The sequence below is a fragment of the Stegodyphus dumicola genome, chromosome 11 (assembly GCF_044657685.1).
Source record: "Stegodyphus dumicola isolate Sdum_Otavi_A_Nest chromosome 11, ASM4465768v1".
Classification (NCBI taxonomy): Eukaryota; Metazoa; Arthropoda; class Arachnida; order Araneae; family Eresidae; genus Stegodyphus; species Stegodyphus dumicola.
Window position 1 is genome coordinate 42,475,814 of NC_140778.1, and position 14,230 is coordinate 42,490,043.

Sequence of the window (14,230 nt, forward strand, 5' to 3'; positions counted from 1 at the left end):
TAATTTTAACTTAGCTTATACCGTCCGTTATACATTAAACGCGCATGCATCAACGCGACGCATGCGCAAAAAGTTTGTAGCTTTAAGGTCCGGATTATAGATCATTCTGGATTATGGGTGTCCGAATTAACAACTTTTGACTGTACTTGTTTTTTAAGTACTTCAGGATGATTATCGACCAGTTTGACAGACTTACAGATTTTATATTGTATGAAAATTAGGATTTATAAAATTGGTTTGGAATACAGCATATAAAGAGAATTAAACTACTTAATTCTCTTTATATACACCATCCACCATATAATAAATCCATCTTCATATTTTTTAAACTCCGCTTTCCTTGGTATTTTGTTTTTCTTTTTATTTATTTTTAAATTTAGAATGAGGTTCAAACTTTGGACAGTTTATGAGAAATTATGTGCATGATAAAATATGCAATAAAGTAAATATAAAGAGATAATTTATAGATGATATATGATAAAGAGATGCAGATATATTATTACATAAGGGTTTCTATTTGTAATGCACATTTTAAAACTAAATTAAAAACAATAATAATAATGAATAAAATAAGAAATGAAAACAATAATAATAATAAGTGAAATAAGAATATAATGATTCATTATTAAATATAAGAAACACGTTTCCAAATGAGAAAAGCTAACTGATTTACATCCTGTCTACGGGCGAGGTTCGAACTCGCCACCTTTCCATTTGCCAAGCAGCACGCTGACCACTCAGCTATCTGTGATAGCAGTGTTTGTGAAAAATAATGTAACAAGTAGAAGTCACTGCAAAGGTAATTTAATTAATCTTCAATAAATGATTGCTGTATGACACAAGTTGTAACTTTCCTCCAAAATTTTGTAATTGTATTTTATTGAATACTCTTTCACAGTCAACTGCTTTATTTTAGAAGTTGTTATATTGCTGAAGTTAGTTTTTGGTGTATTTAATATTGGGATATTTATAGAGCTTTTTATTACACATGATATGGCCAATATTTATAATAATTAAGGAGAATTTTGTAAGGCAAAAACTTTGATTTTCTAGAAACTGTAATTTATTTAGGTTCCTATTACTTACGGTGTTATAAACAGGTGAAGCATATGTGTATACTGGTTGGATCATTGCTTTATCAGTATGCAGTTTTTCCCTTTAATGAGAATTTGAAATTTATACCAATATGTATGGTTTGAGAAATCTGAAGATGGTGTGAACAATGCTGGTTATTTTATTGCTGTATACAATTATGATATTTCTAAGCAAAAACACATCTCTGTGTGGTTCTGATGCCATATTCCATCCATCCATCCATGTTGCTATGGCCAGTGTGCAGCTAGTGGATGCCGCTTTACCGGCTCCTGATGAGTGGTGGCACCTGAAATCAGTCGTTCTTACAGTTAGGTGGTGGTAACTAAAGGTCAAGAGAAAAAGGGGTGACCCTGCGTCACAGAATGAGAACCAGACTTATTGGAGAACGCGGTGGTGGGGAAGCATTATCTATTCCTGATAATTTCCTACAAATGTGCAAGATTGAGGAGAAATACATAATATAAAACATTTGAATAAATCAATAAAGTAGTGAATAAACATAAATACTTGCGTAAAGTAATTCTGGGATATATAAGGATAAAACATGCATAATGTATAGGGTTCCTGAAAATAAAGAAAATTAAATATAATACATATGTACAACACAATTAAAGTAATACATGGCAAACAATAAACTATAAAAAGCTGGAGTAAATGCAAAATCTGGATTAATATAAAAGGATACGATAGCAAAATAAATATATACAGAAATGTACAGTAATGTCAAGTTGGGAAATTTTGGTTGTACTGATGGGCCGCCCAGGGCCTCAGGTCTCTATCTTCAGGTAAAGGAGCGTAGTTAAAAACTTGAAAATGATTCATAAATGGGCAGTTGAGAGCTTTATTGAAAAATTTATCATTCATCTTCAAGATGAAATCTTTAATGTAGTCAGTCTTTAAGTCCTTATGCAGGGTGGCATTTGAAACATAGAAATGTGCATTCGTGATAAGTCTTAAAAACTTGTTTTGTATTATTTGAATTTGTTTAATATCCTTTTCTTTGATAGCAGCCCAGGCAGGCGACGCATAACAAAGGGTGGGCCTGATGATTGCTGTATAAATATGCTTTTTACTTTTGAGATTAAGCTCGGAGAACTTTCCCAGCAGAGGCATGAGGTTTTTCATGTTGCCGTAGGCCTTGCCTTTAATTATATTGATGTGGTCAGTCCAGGTAAGTCGATGATTAATAGTGATTCCAAGGTATTTGGCTTTATTGACAATGGGTATATTTTTATCAAAGAGTTTAAGATTGTTAGTGATGATTTGATGCGTCTTTCTATTTCTGCTGATAATGAGTAGTTGAGATTTCTCAGCATTAATTACGATACGCCATTGTTTGCACCATTGCTCGATGGAGGGCATGATATTTTGGAGTTTTAAAATTGCAGCATCGGGGCTAAGGGATTTTACTGCAAGAGCAGTATCATCCGCATAGCAGCCAAGGAATCTATTGATTTCGTAGTCAGGATTTGTAAAGTCGGAGACATAAAAAAGATAAAGGATGGGTCCTAAAATAGAGCCTTGGGCCACAGAGGCACGGATGTATTTGAAGCTTGAATTATCTTGTCCGAAGGAGACGTAGAATTTTCTATTTTTGATAAAGGAATAAATTAACTTGGTCATTTCCGGTGAGAAATTGAGCTTGATTAGTTTGAAAATAAGCCTCTCATGCCAGACGCGGTCAAAAGCTTTGGCCACGTCGAGTATGAGTAGTGCAACTTTCTGATGGTTGTGTAGAGCACTGCCGATAAATTCAACTAATCGAACAAGCTGTTTGGTGGTGGATAATGTTTTTCTAAATCCAAACTGTTCAGGAGGAAGTCTGCTAATATATTGTTGCATTCTATTGAGAATGATTCTTTCTAGGATCTTTCCAAGTCCGGGCAGTAGGCTGATAGGTCGGTAGCCGTCGGGAGAAGTGGTGTCTTTGCCTGGTTTAGGGATGAGTATAATCTTTGCTATTTTCCATTTCATGGGAAAGTAGGACTTGTCCAATGAAGTATTATAAATACTGATGAGCTTAGAGATAGTGCTGAGTGGTAGATTCTTAATTGCGATGTTATTAATTTCATCATATCCTGGAGCTTTTCTATTTTTGAGACGTTTAATGATATCGATGACCTCTTTCGGATTAGTAAAATCAGTATTGAGTCTTGCGGTGGGGCTATTGATATAATCCTGAACAAAGTACCTTACATCATATGTGAAGGTAGGGTCTGAAGGAGACTCATTCGGGATAAATTGATTTTCAAAGTGCTCCGCCATAAGAGTAGCTTTGTCTTTGTTAGTAATTGCAATCTTGTCATCTTTTTTGATGGGCTTATTACAGGTGGGAGTAATTCTGAGGCGCTTGGCAAAGCTCCAGAATTCATTTCCGGGTTCATTGAATTTTTGGATTTTATTTTGCCATAGCTCAGTCTTGTAGTTAGTAATATTTTTCTTGATTAATCGGCTAATTTTATTAAGTTCGGATTTAATTTGAGGGTCCCAGGACCGGTTCCAGCGTTTCCTGAGCTTATTTCTTTCTTTAATTAGTGTTCTAATACTATGGGGAAGAATCTCCTGGAATTTGTTGGCTGGAATCTTCTGTGTGGCACAGTTGTAGACTTCCTTGATACTGTTAGTGAGCATATCAATGGCAACTTCGATGTCATAAGTAGTCTTGAGGCTATTGAGTTTAGGTGGGTTATTTTCAAGAATTTCATAGAATTGTTTCCAGTCACTTTTATTGATGGATTTTTCATTAGCAATTTTGTTGGTGCCAAGGGTAGCAATAACAGGAATATGATCAGAGGTGAGGTCTATAGTAGAATCAATAAAGATAGGTATGGAAATATTGGTGAGGAGAATGTCGAGAATATCTCCTTCTCTCACATTCTCAGGGAGGTAGGTATAGTTGTCTGGAGTGTATAAATAAACAGGATAGTTAGTAATGAAATTTTTGAGCGTATTGCTATTGCTGTTGGTCCGCCGGCAGGCTCATTCAGTATTTTTCGCATTGAGGTCTCCAGCCAGAATATTATTATCATTAGTACAAAGGATGTTCTTCAGAATTTCTTCGTCGAGAGGGTTATGTGGTGGATTATAAAGAGAACTGAAGTAGATGATGCCGTATGAAGGCAGTAAAACAGAAACCGTAACTAATTCGTGATTATTAGATCTATCTTCCTTTATGAGGCAGGATTGTATAGAGCTTTTGACAAAAATGGCAGCCCTTCCACCTTTGTGGCTAAGCCTGTCACACCGGTAGCACCGGTAGTTTGGAATATTTATTCTTTTGCTGGGATTTGCATGCGTTTCAGTAATTAATGCAATATCAATATCTTTAGTTAGAAGAAAATTTTGAAGTTCCGGAATTTTATTGAGGATGTTATTAGCATTCCAGATCATAACTTGTATGGGTGCTTTAATAATAGAGTTAAGACCCATTATTTAGATTGGTATTAGTTTTCTTCTCCTCATTGGTAGTATTTATCTGCTTGATTTGTTGTGTGATTTGCAGGAATCCTGCGCTTTTGATGATGGCAACTAATTCAGCAAGGTCAGAGAAAATCTTTTTTGCTTCGCTGATAGTTTCGTTGTAAGTACCAGAACCTAGTGTTTGCGCATAAGACTTACCTTCGATGATTCGGCTTTGGTATGTTTTCTGCTTTTCCTGTTTAGGTTTGGGGAACTTTACACACCCTTTGAAACTAGAAGCATGGTTCTGGCCGCAGTTAGCACAGAGCAGGGGTTTATCCTTATTGTTTTTGTCAGGGCAGTCTCTAGATTCGTGTGAGCCTGCACATCTGACGCAACGGGGTTGGTAGTTACATCCAATCTGTGTATGGTTAAAGCCCTGACATTTAAAACATTGTATGGGACCTTGTCTGCCTCTGTACTCCTCAACGTTAATTCTGAGTCCGCATAAGTATTTAGATTGGTAAATCTCCTTGGAGGTTTCGTCTTTAGGTAGAGTTATTAAAAATAAGGGAAGTTTAGTATCTTCACCATTCCTTCTTTTAGTTAGCTGCTTGATTTCTTCAGGTTTGAAATTTAGTTCCTCGAGTTCTTCCTTGATCTCTTCAGTCTCCGTACTCCTAAGGAGTCCTTTGATTACAACTTTAAGTTTTCTATCCTGGGGGAGAATGTAGGAGTGGTGTTCCACCCCCAGGTCTTTAAGAATTTTAACCATAGCCCTATAGGTGTCAGGGTCTGTGGTAGTAATTTTAATTCCATCAGGAATACTATTACCTATAAATTTGAAGTGCTTTTGATTAAAAATATTCCTAATTTTACTATATGAGAATTTGTTTTCTCGAAGTATGATTGGAGGGAGTTTATTTGATTTGGCTTCCTGATTTTTGTTGTTAGAATTGGTCGAAGTATTATCAAGATTGATAGTAGCATCTTCCTGATTGGAAGTGTCCATGATCGGATTATCCGCTTGTTCTCTGATGGTTTCAGTAATAGATTGTTTGGCATTGCCGTTAGTATTTTTTGTTCCTTGGTTTTTATTATCAATTTGCTGTGAAGAATTTGTATGCTTCATGCTAAGTTTTAGTTTCTTTGCAGCAAGGTGCGAATTACGAATTCTAACAGTTTGGTCGCCTCTGCGCTTACATGTTATATCTTCGTCCGAAGATATATCTTTGTCTAAAGTTATTTCATCATCGGTGTTATTTGACGAATTATCGTGTGGCTTGATAGGGCTACGGCCTCTATCGTTATCTGAAAGAGAATTATTATCAATATGTGCATCAAGATTATGATGTGTGTTAATGTGCTCTTGGCATTTTTTAAGATTCTCCTCATTGAGAATCTTAATCATGCCCAGTGAGCTAATTAGAAAGGAATGAAATTTCTCCTCAATATCGGTAAAAGATCCATTGAGTTGCTTAGATTTTTCTAATTCTCTGATTTGTATGTTGTAAAACTCTATAAGTTTTTCAATTGTCTGGTTCGCATCCATTTCGACGCCTTGAATCCATAAAATCCTGCGCCCCAGCAAGAAAAAGAGCCTGCGCCCCGGAACCGGACCCGCACGACGGCGTTCCGGCAGACGGATGAGCAGGTGGAAATCTATCAGGCCCCTGACTCACTCCTAACTAAGTGAGCTTGGGGGTAACTAGATAGATTAACAACCAAATCAAATAAAAAACGCGCCGCAGATACGCTGTCAAGGATAAGCAGTGGCATAAAAAGTCACAACAATTATAGGCATAATCCGGCAAGACGCGGTGGCTACTGAGCATTCAGGATGCCATATTGAAATGGGTAAACAAGAAGGTTTTCTGATTATGACACGTGATAAGAACTCAGTCGGCTATTGGCTGTTTGTTCACGTTACGGACGTAAAAGCTGAACAGGAGCGAACTCAGTTTTACGTCTTCTCCGTCACGTGAATTTACACCAGCGTCAAAAAAGTTGCATCAACTACGCCGCGAGCGTACTCGTGTGGATGGGCCTTAATTGCTCTGTCGTGAATGCCGACTAACTTGTCAATCGAAATTTTTCCGTTTTCAATAACATTCTCTGTTACTTTCTTCGCTATCGGAAGCGCGCATGGGTGAACGCTTTACTGGCTTTACATGCATGCGTAGCGGAAGTGTGCATCAAACGCGCATGCATAAGTTTGTGGCTTTGAGGTCCGGATTATAGATCATTCAGGATAATGGACGTCCGCATTAGAGACTTTGTACTGTATAAAGATAATATAAAATAATGATGTATATAAAAATAATGATTGCGTTGCATGTTACAACTGGTTAAAATATTCAGTTTGTATGTTTGCATATGTAATTCATGGACTTCCCCCTTCTCATTACAGCATCCATTTATAGTGGAACTTCATTATGCTTTTCAAACACAGCAGAAATTATATTTGATCTTAGAATTTTTAAATGGTGGAGAACTGTTCTCTCTTCTTGAAAAGGAAAACATTCTTCTTGAGAATCATGCTTGGTAAGCTTAAATGTTATGCTAGTAAATGCTATTTTAGAAGATCTATAAAGTGAGGATCTTAAATTTTAAATATTTCTATTTTATTTATAGTTCATCTGCTTGAAATTGGAATTACCATTTATTGGGTTGCTTTGAATGTATCTGAATAGAGGTTTTTAATAAATCACCAATTACATTATGTATATTCTGTGAATTATATTTGTTGAATTCAGAAATATGAATACATGACAGGGACTTAGGCTTGGATAATCAGGAGTTCAATGAAAGTGGCATTTGGATATGTTATATATCTGAAAGACTGATTAATTCCTTACTGTATGCCTATATTTTTTGCTGCTTAATGAAAGCTATGTAAAGCCAAATTTGGTTATATATGTGCTAATTTTTTTTTAGAAATTTTTAATTTTCAGAAATAAAATATATGATAATAAAAAAAAAAAAACTCTTAATGTATTTTTAAAATTTTTGTGTTACAGTAAATATATGCAACAATTATACAGGATAAAAATGTTTAATTTTTCATATAATCATAACATGTTTATATTATATGTTAAATGTTTGGTACTTTTCCATTATGCACCGGCCACGCTTTTTGGCACCTGTGACAGAGGAAGCCGAACGCGCTATTGAGACCCAGTGATAGCACCATCCGAGGACCAAACCATTTATATAAATGCTTAATTTAACACATTTAATTGTGTACAGTACAAAGTCCAATATCCGGACTCGGGACTTCGGTGATTCAGGATTTGGGATTTTTTCGGATATTAGATTATCAATTTAAATCTAGTAATTAACTAGTAACTAACCTGGCATGCAGAAATTATTCAATTAAAAATACGAAATCATGATTTATGAAATAAAGAGTGTTTATGATCCTGAGCAGGTGTTCTCAACTGCTGGTGGTATGCAAGAGAAAAATAGGTGCTACACAAAGAAGCAAAGTATTTTTAACTATTAAATTCAAAAATTAAAACCCCAACATCCTGATTGAGTTGTTTTCTAACACTTCTAAATTTATGCGATCTGAACTTTATACAAGAGTGGTGGCAGTAGTAGTATTTTGTAGTAGTGGTACTAAAGGTTTTCAATTTTTGTTTAGATTGTATGCATTACTTAAAATATTGAGAACCGCTGATCTAGAGTGTATCAAAATTTAGAAAAAAAAAAAAAAAAAGGCTTAATATTTATTTGTTTACTTTATTAAACATTTCTTTCAATATAAGTTGTTTAAATTGCTTCGTTTTTTATGCCAATTCTTTTTCTTTAATTCTGTAAACAGACATAATTTCTTGCTGAGTTACAAAGTTCCACTGTTCAAGTCCTGTAATTACTGTGCCAGAATTCCAACTAACTGGTCAATCGATATTTTTTCATTTTCAATAACCTCTCTGTCACTTTCTTCACTATCGATAGAGGTATTTTCTGGATCTAGAACCATACTACAGATTTAATTACATGCAGTCCATTAATTAATTGATGATTGGGGCTTTGTCATCAAACTTCTATTGGCATCAAACTCCTGTTATATCATCTTCATCTATTATCACTTCTCCACATTTCTCTACAAAATCCGTTAATTGGAAAACTTCCTCTTTGGTTTGCGATATCCGAAAACCTTCAAATTCACGACTATCATATTCATCATCTTCACCATGATATATGGTAGCTGGCCATAAATCATGCCACGCATTTTTTAAAAGTATCTGGAGACATATCCTTCCCCAATCTTGCGATGCTCCACACAGCAGATTTTATGCTAAAATATTTCAAAAATTCTTGAATAGTCTTGCCATTGTTCAAGAAATTTAACATGGATTTACAAAATACTACTTTATATTTGCATTTCAATGCAAGCACTATTCAGATATCCATAGACTGAATGACAGACCTACAGTTTGAAGGAAAGAATAATACAGATACATTATCTTTCACTAAAACTTTTAGTGAAGTGCGAGCCGAACAGTTGTCTACAATCAGGAAAATTTTTGCGTCATCAAGTAAATCAATCAAATTCAAATGTTTCCGAACTTCGGGTATAAAATCATTTTCAAGCCAATCATTCATTAATGCTTGTGTCATGCATGCTGTTTTATTTGCACGATTTATAAAGGGGAAAGTCGTTGCTCCTTCAAATGCTCGAGGTCACGTATTCTTTTCTGATTACGAAAAGTTTGCACTTGTGCTTTCCTGCAGTATTCTGGAGATAATTTTTCACTAGTAAGGAGTTCAGTGAATTCGTCTGCAATTAGCTCAGCAGCTTCAGTATCAGCTGAAGCTTTTTCACCTGAAATTTTTAATTGTCTTATACCACGTTGATTTTTAAATTTGGTTAACCAACCTGTTGAATAAGTGCACTCAGTTTTAAGTTCATTTCTTCATGGAGAATTTGGCTTGAGCCATTAGCATTGGATCCGTCAATGGCAGGCCTTTGCTGTGACGCTGTCTGACCCATTCAATTGTCATGTTGTCATGATCGTAACTTTTAGCATAATGAACAATTTTTCTGTTATTCATTGCGAGTGAGGTGTCGGAATCCACAAAAAATTCAAAAAGTTCTTTCTTCTTAGGTCTTATACAGTTCATTTTCCAGTGCCATACTCCTCGCATAATTTTGAGACGGATATGCCTTTATCCACATTTTGCAGCAATTTCACTTTTTGTTTAATGGACATCGAAACATGCGTTTGCTTTGTAGAACCTTTTGAAGCTCCAGAATTAGAAACTCTTTTTGACATAATCAAAAGTTCGAGCTTTAATTTTCATAAAATTGCTGTAACAATAACAGTCTTCAAAAAATAATAAACTGGATCAAATTAGAAAATTAAGTAGTAGTGCAGTCTGCTACATTAACTGAAATTCTTTAGAATCAGTAAAGATAATTTTAGCCTAGCTTAATAGCATTCGCTGTACGTTATTGGCCATGTATAAGATGGGCAATAAAAGACAAGTTGTTATGCTAAACTTTATCTTGCATCTATAGAGTACTGAATTAAGCCTGAAGAGTATTAGTTTAGTTATTTATTATATCAGGTTCAATTTTCCTTCTAACCTTCTTCGGGAACATACAAGGACCTGACTCGGAACAGAGAGCTTACTAAAGCTATGTTCACTAATTGTGGTAAGTAGACAGGATACAGACGAAGGGTATACAAAACCCTTTATTTTTCTCTATATACAATAACTTCCGTACTTCGGAATACACTGACCCTCCACTCGGGGTCTAACGTAAAAAAGTATAAAAATAAAACTAAACTCTAATTTAACTTTAGAATAATACACGTGGAAGATTGGCCTTATAATAACAGGAAGCGTATGTAGCACAGAGACAGTGAACACTACAATACGTTTAATTTATCAAGAGGATTAAAACCTCTGGCCTGGAAGGCAAATAGCAACTGCGTAACTTCTAAGGTAAGCGGCCTGCGTTGACTTACTGCTTCCTCTCTTTCGCTTGGCAAAAAAGCCACACTTAAATACTTGGCGTTCGCCAGACAAACTTTGCATAAAAACCTTCACGCTTATAATTCTGGCCGGAAGTAGAAAATAAGAAGTGATAGTAAAGATTTAAAATAAAATAAACGTTAGTAAAACTTAAGATCCTTACATACTTCCCGCCAGAGTTAATTAGTTTGAAACTGAGGTCTAAAACGACCTTGTTGAAAACTTTTAGCTCTAGAAACTAACGCGAGGCCAACCTTTTACAACCATAACTTAACTAGAAACTAGAAATTTTAAAAGAAAGAAATTTGTTACAATAGCAGCTCCCAGAATATACAACAATCTTTTTTTCATCTGTGCTGCATCTAAACAGGAGCTTTATTCAATTCTGGTTCCTTCCAGAGATCTGGAAGGAAAACTAGTTTAATGAAATGTTACACAATGACATTGCAAATAACATATAGAATATACTTCTCTTAACATTCTTATTTCATTCATGACTATTTTAATTATCTCTCCCCGTGCTCTCTGACATGTGTTGTAAAAAAACACCAAACACGAATGTGTTTCTGTCTACGTGTGCCACACTTCCTCCTACAATCAAAACACTAACGTGTTAAAATAACGAGACCTCTTAACACACCCTACTTTCAACTCTAAACCCTGAGGTACTATTCTAAAAGAGGCTAACTCTAAAGTGTAGCGTCAGAGAGCCTAACTACATCATTCAACCTTTACCACATATTCGCCATGATTTAATCTTTACAGTCACACGAATAACAAATTTTTAACATTACTTTCACTTTTACCATATCAAGGTATTTCTTAACATTTAAAATAACAGTTCACATGTATACAAGAACATATCAACATGCCGTTAATTTTACACATTTGAAAACATACATTAGTAGTACATTGTTAACTTCTATTCTTTTCAAAGCAAGTGCCAATTCTTTCTACATTGAAATAATACTACATTTCAAAAAGTCTTTCAGACTAAAACTTCTTTCTTGCTAGAATGTTTTAAATAAAATTTATACAATAACTTTTTACAATATTTAAGTCTTTACACAACGCTATTATACATCAACTTTAGTTTTACGCACGAGTAATTTAAAAACATAATTAGAAAATCGGTCACAACTCATTTCTCGCCCTTTTGGCGATAAAAGTAGACCTCACATGAGGTAAAACTTCTTGAAATCTGCCACTTGCAGTAAGAATGAAAGATTAACTTAAGTTTGCAAAGTAACATAAAATTTTACTTATCTTTGTAATATTCGGACATCCTTTTCTGGGCCCAGTCTTTAAAGGTACTGCAAATAGTAGCTTGGTTTATCCTCCTTCTTGTACGGGCTCGCTCTTCAGTGCTTTCCTCTGGAAGCTTCCTTTTCTCACCAGTACGGCCACCCTTGAATACTTTCCTTTTCTCCTCTGCTTGTGGTCTTTGCCGTTTGATGGCAGCTGGTCTTGGCGGAACCGGGAAACTTCTGTCGTGATCCTGCTTGGACCTCGTTGTTGGCCGTTCAAATTTTTCTTGTACTTTTTCCGCCGCCGCTGATGGCCCTTCCGCAGTTCGGCGACTTTTGCTGCGGAGAGTTCTGTCGGATGAGTAGATCTTCCGTTTTAAAGCCGGGTTATAGTTGCCGTCATTTCTCCTGGTCCTCTTCACATACGTCGTCCTTCTCCCTTCTTCATTCTGGGGGTGTTCGTGAACTCTGTTTTCTGGACGGTGGAACGGCTTCTTTTTCTTGTTACCTTCCATTTTCCGCGGGGCAATTTTCTTTTCACTTGCTTCTGTCTCTCATTGGCTTGCCCTTGTACTTGTCGTTTTTTCACCTCTGGAACTTGTACCTGCGGTGTCTGCCGTGCCCAAGGCCCAAGGCGATATTTTCCGGAGTACCTTTGCAACTTAATGCAATTACCTCCACAACTTCGTTAAGAAAACTGAAGCGATTAAGAAGAAGCACTGGCTAAAGGGTAATGAAGGAGACCATTAAGGGTTTACGGGGAAGGAAGTGAATTAGGAGTCCACACTAAGGACGAAAAAAATTCTTTCTGCTTTCAACCTGTTTTACTAGATTGAAAGAGAGAGAGGTGCTGATTAAAGGCGAATTCCTGAATGCATTGCATTAATGGAATCGGAAAGATTGGAAGACAATCAGCCGGGAAACATAATTTTCCAGGGCTTGGGAAAGGTATATTAGGTAATACGGAAAACCGCAGTAATTGCTAATGCCTTGGGGTCTGCCGTGCCGGATCCTGCAAAAGATCTGAAAAGATTTGCATTTTATTACGATCGAAGTAGGGCTTGATTTGATCAATGTTTGCGGAACAGGTTTCACCATTTCTGGCTTTTAACACTACAACAGCGTGAGTTATTTTTTCTATAACATATGGTCCTTCAAATCGTGGAAAAAATTTGGCAGATTTATCTTCTGGTGCTGAAGAAAGTGAATGCTTAATTTTTAAAACTTCATCCCCTACTTTATAAGTTACTCCCCGTCGTTTCAAGTCATAATATAATTTCTGTTTTCTTTGTGCTACTTCCGTATTCTTTTTTGCTTCTTTTATTAGTTTTTCTATATCACCCATTTTAAATTCTGGGGCTCTTTGTTGCACGTAAAATAGTTTATCTAACGGTGTTATAATCTTTCTGCCTAGAAATAACTCAGCAGGAGTTTTGCCCGTTGTATCATGTTTTGCGGTCCTAAGGGCGAAAGCAAATTCATTGACATAGTTATCCCAGCTTTTATGAAAATTTTTAACATAACTACGGATAATTTTCACTATATTTCTGTTGACCCGTTCCGCTATATTTGATTGCGGCCGATACGGGACCATTTTTAAATGACGTATGCCCAGTTTTTGGCACATGTCTTCAAATATATTACTTACAAATTGAGGACCATTATCCGATATAACTTTTAGGGGCGCCCCGTATTTTAAAATATATTTATTTAAAATAGAATCGGTAACCAATTTCGCGGAGGCTCGTTTTAAGGGAACAATTTCGGTCCATTTACTAAAATGATCAACCATAACAAGGAGATAGCGACTTTTATTTAACTGACTTTTTGGGAAAGGGCCCAATAAATCGATGCCAATTATTTCATTTGGAAATTCGGATTTAATACTATTTAGAAACCCGGCCGGGCGGAAATTAATATAATTAACGGCTTGACATGTTGGGCAGGACTGGACATACGCTCTTGTTAACTTTTGCAGTTCAGGAAAGTAGACTGCCTCGCGTACGCGTTGGATAGTTTTTCGAATACCAGCATGAGAAGCTAAAGGGCTGTCATGGAGCTCATGAAGGATATTTAATCTAAGACTAGCTGGGATAACAGGTCGAAATTCGTTGTTGGAATTCGTAGTTTTTGTGTAGAATAATAGACCATCTATTAGTTCGTAATGGGCCGCCCTATTTCTTATCGCCACAATATCTTGGTGGCTAAAATTTTCAGGATCCTTCAAATACTCATAAATACTTCCAAACTCAGGATCCTTACCCAGTTCTGTTATTTCAGTTTCACGGGAATTTATTGTACACGCTGTAAGCATTGCAACTTTTACGGTATTACCCTGTTCGTCTAATTTAATTCGTGATAGGGCATCTGCTACGATATTTTCCTTTCCGGGGGTATGCTTGATTACCAGATTATATTCTTGCAGCTTGAATGCCCATCTTATTAACCTTGGGGATAAATTTTTCCCTGAGTACAATCTAGTTACCGCCGCATGATCCGAG

The 14,230-nt window shown here is 36.0% G+C and overlaps 1 protein-coding gene across 1 annotated transcript in view; it reads left to right on the forward strand.

The window, feature by feature from the left end:
- Window positions 1-14,230, forward strand: part of LOC146993907 (ribosomal protein S6 kinase beta-2-like) — a 63,859-nt gene that overhangs the window by 19,520 nt on the left and 30,109 nt on the right. The window contains exon 3 of the mRNA XM_085826274.1: window positions 6,905-7,038. Within this exon, the coding sequence (XP_085682400.1) occupies window positions 6,905-7,038 (134 nt within the window). The remainder of the gene's footprint in view (window positions 1-6,904; window positions 7,039-14,230) is intronic.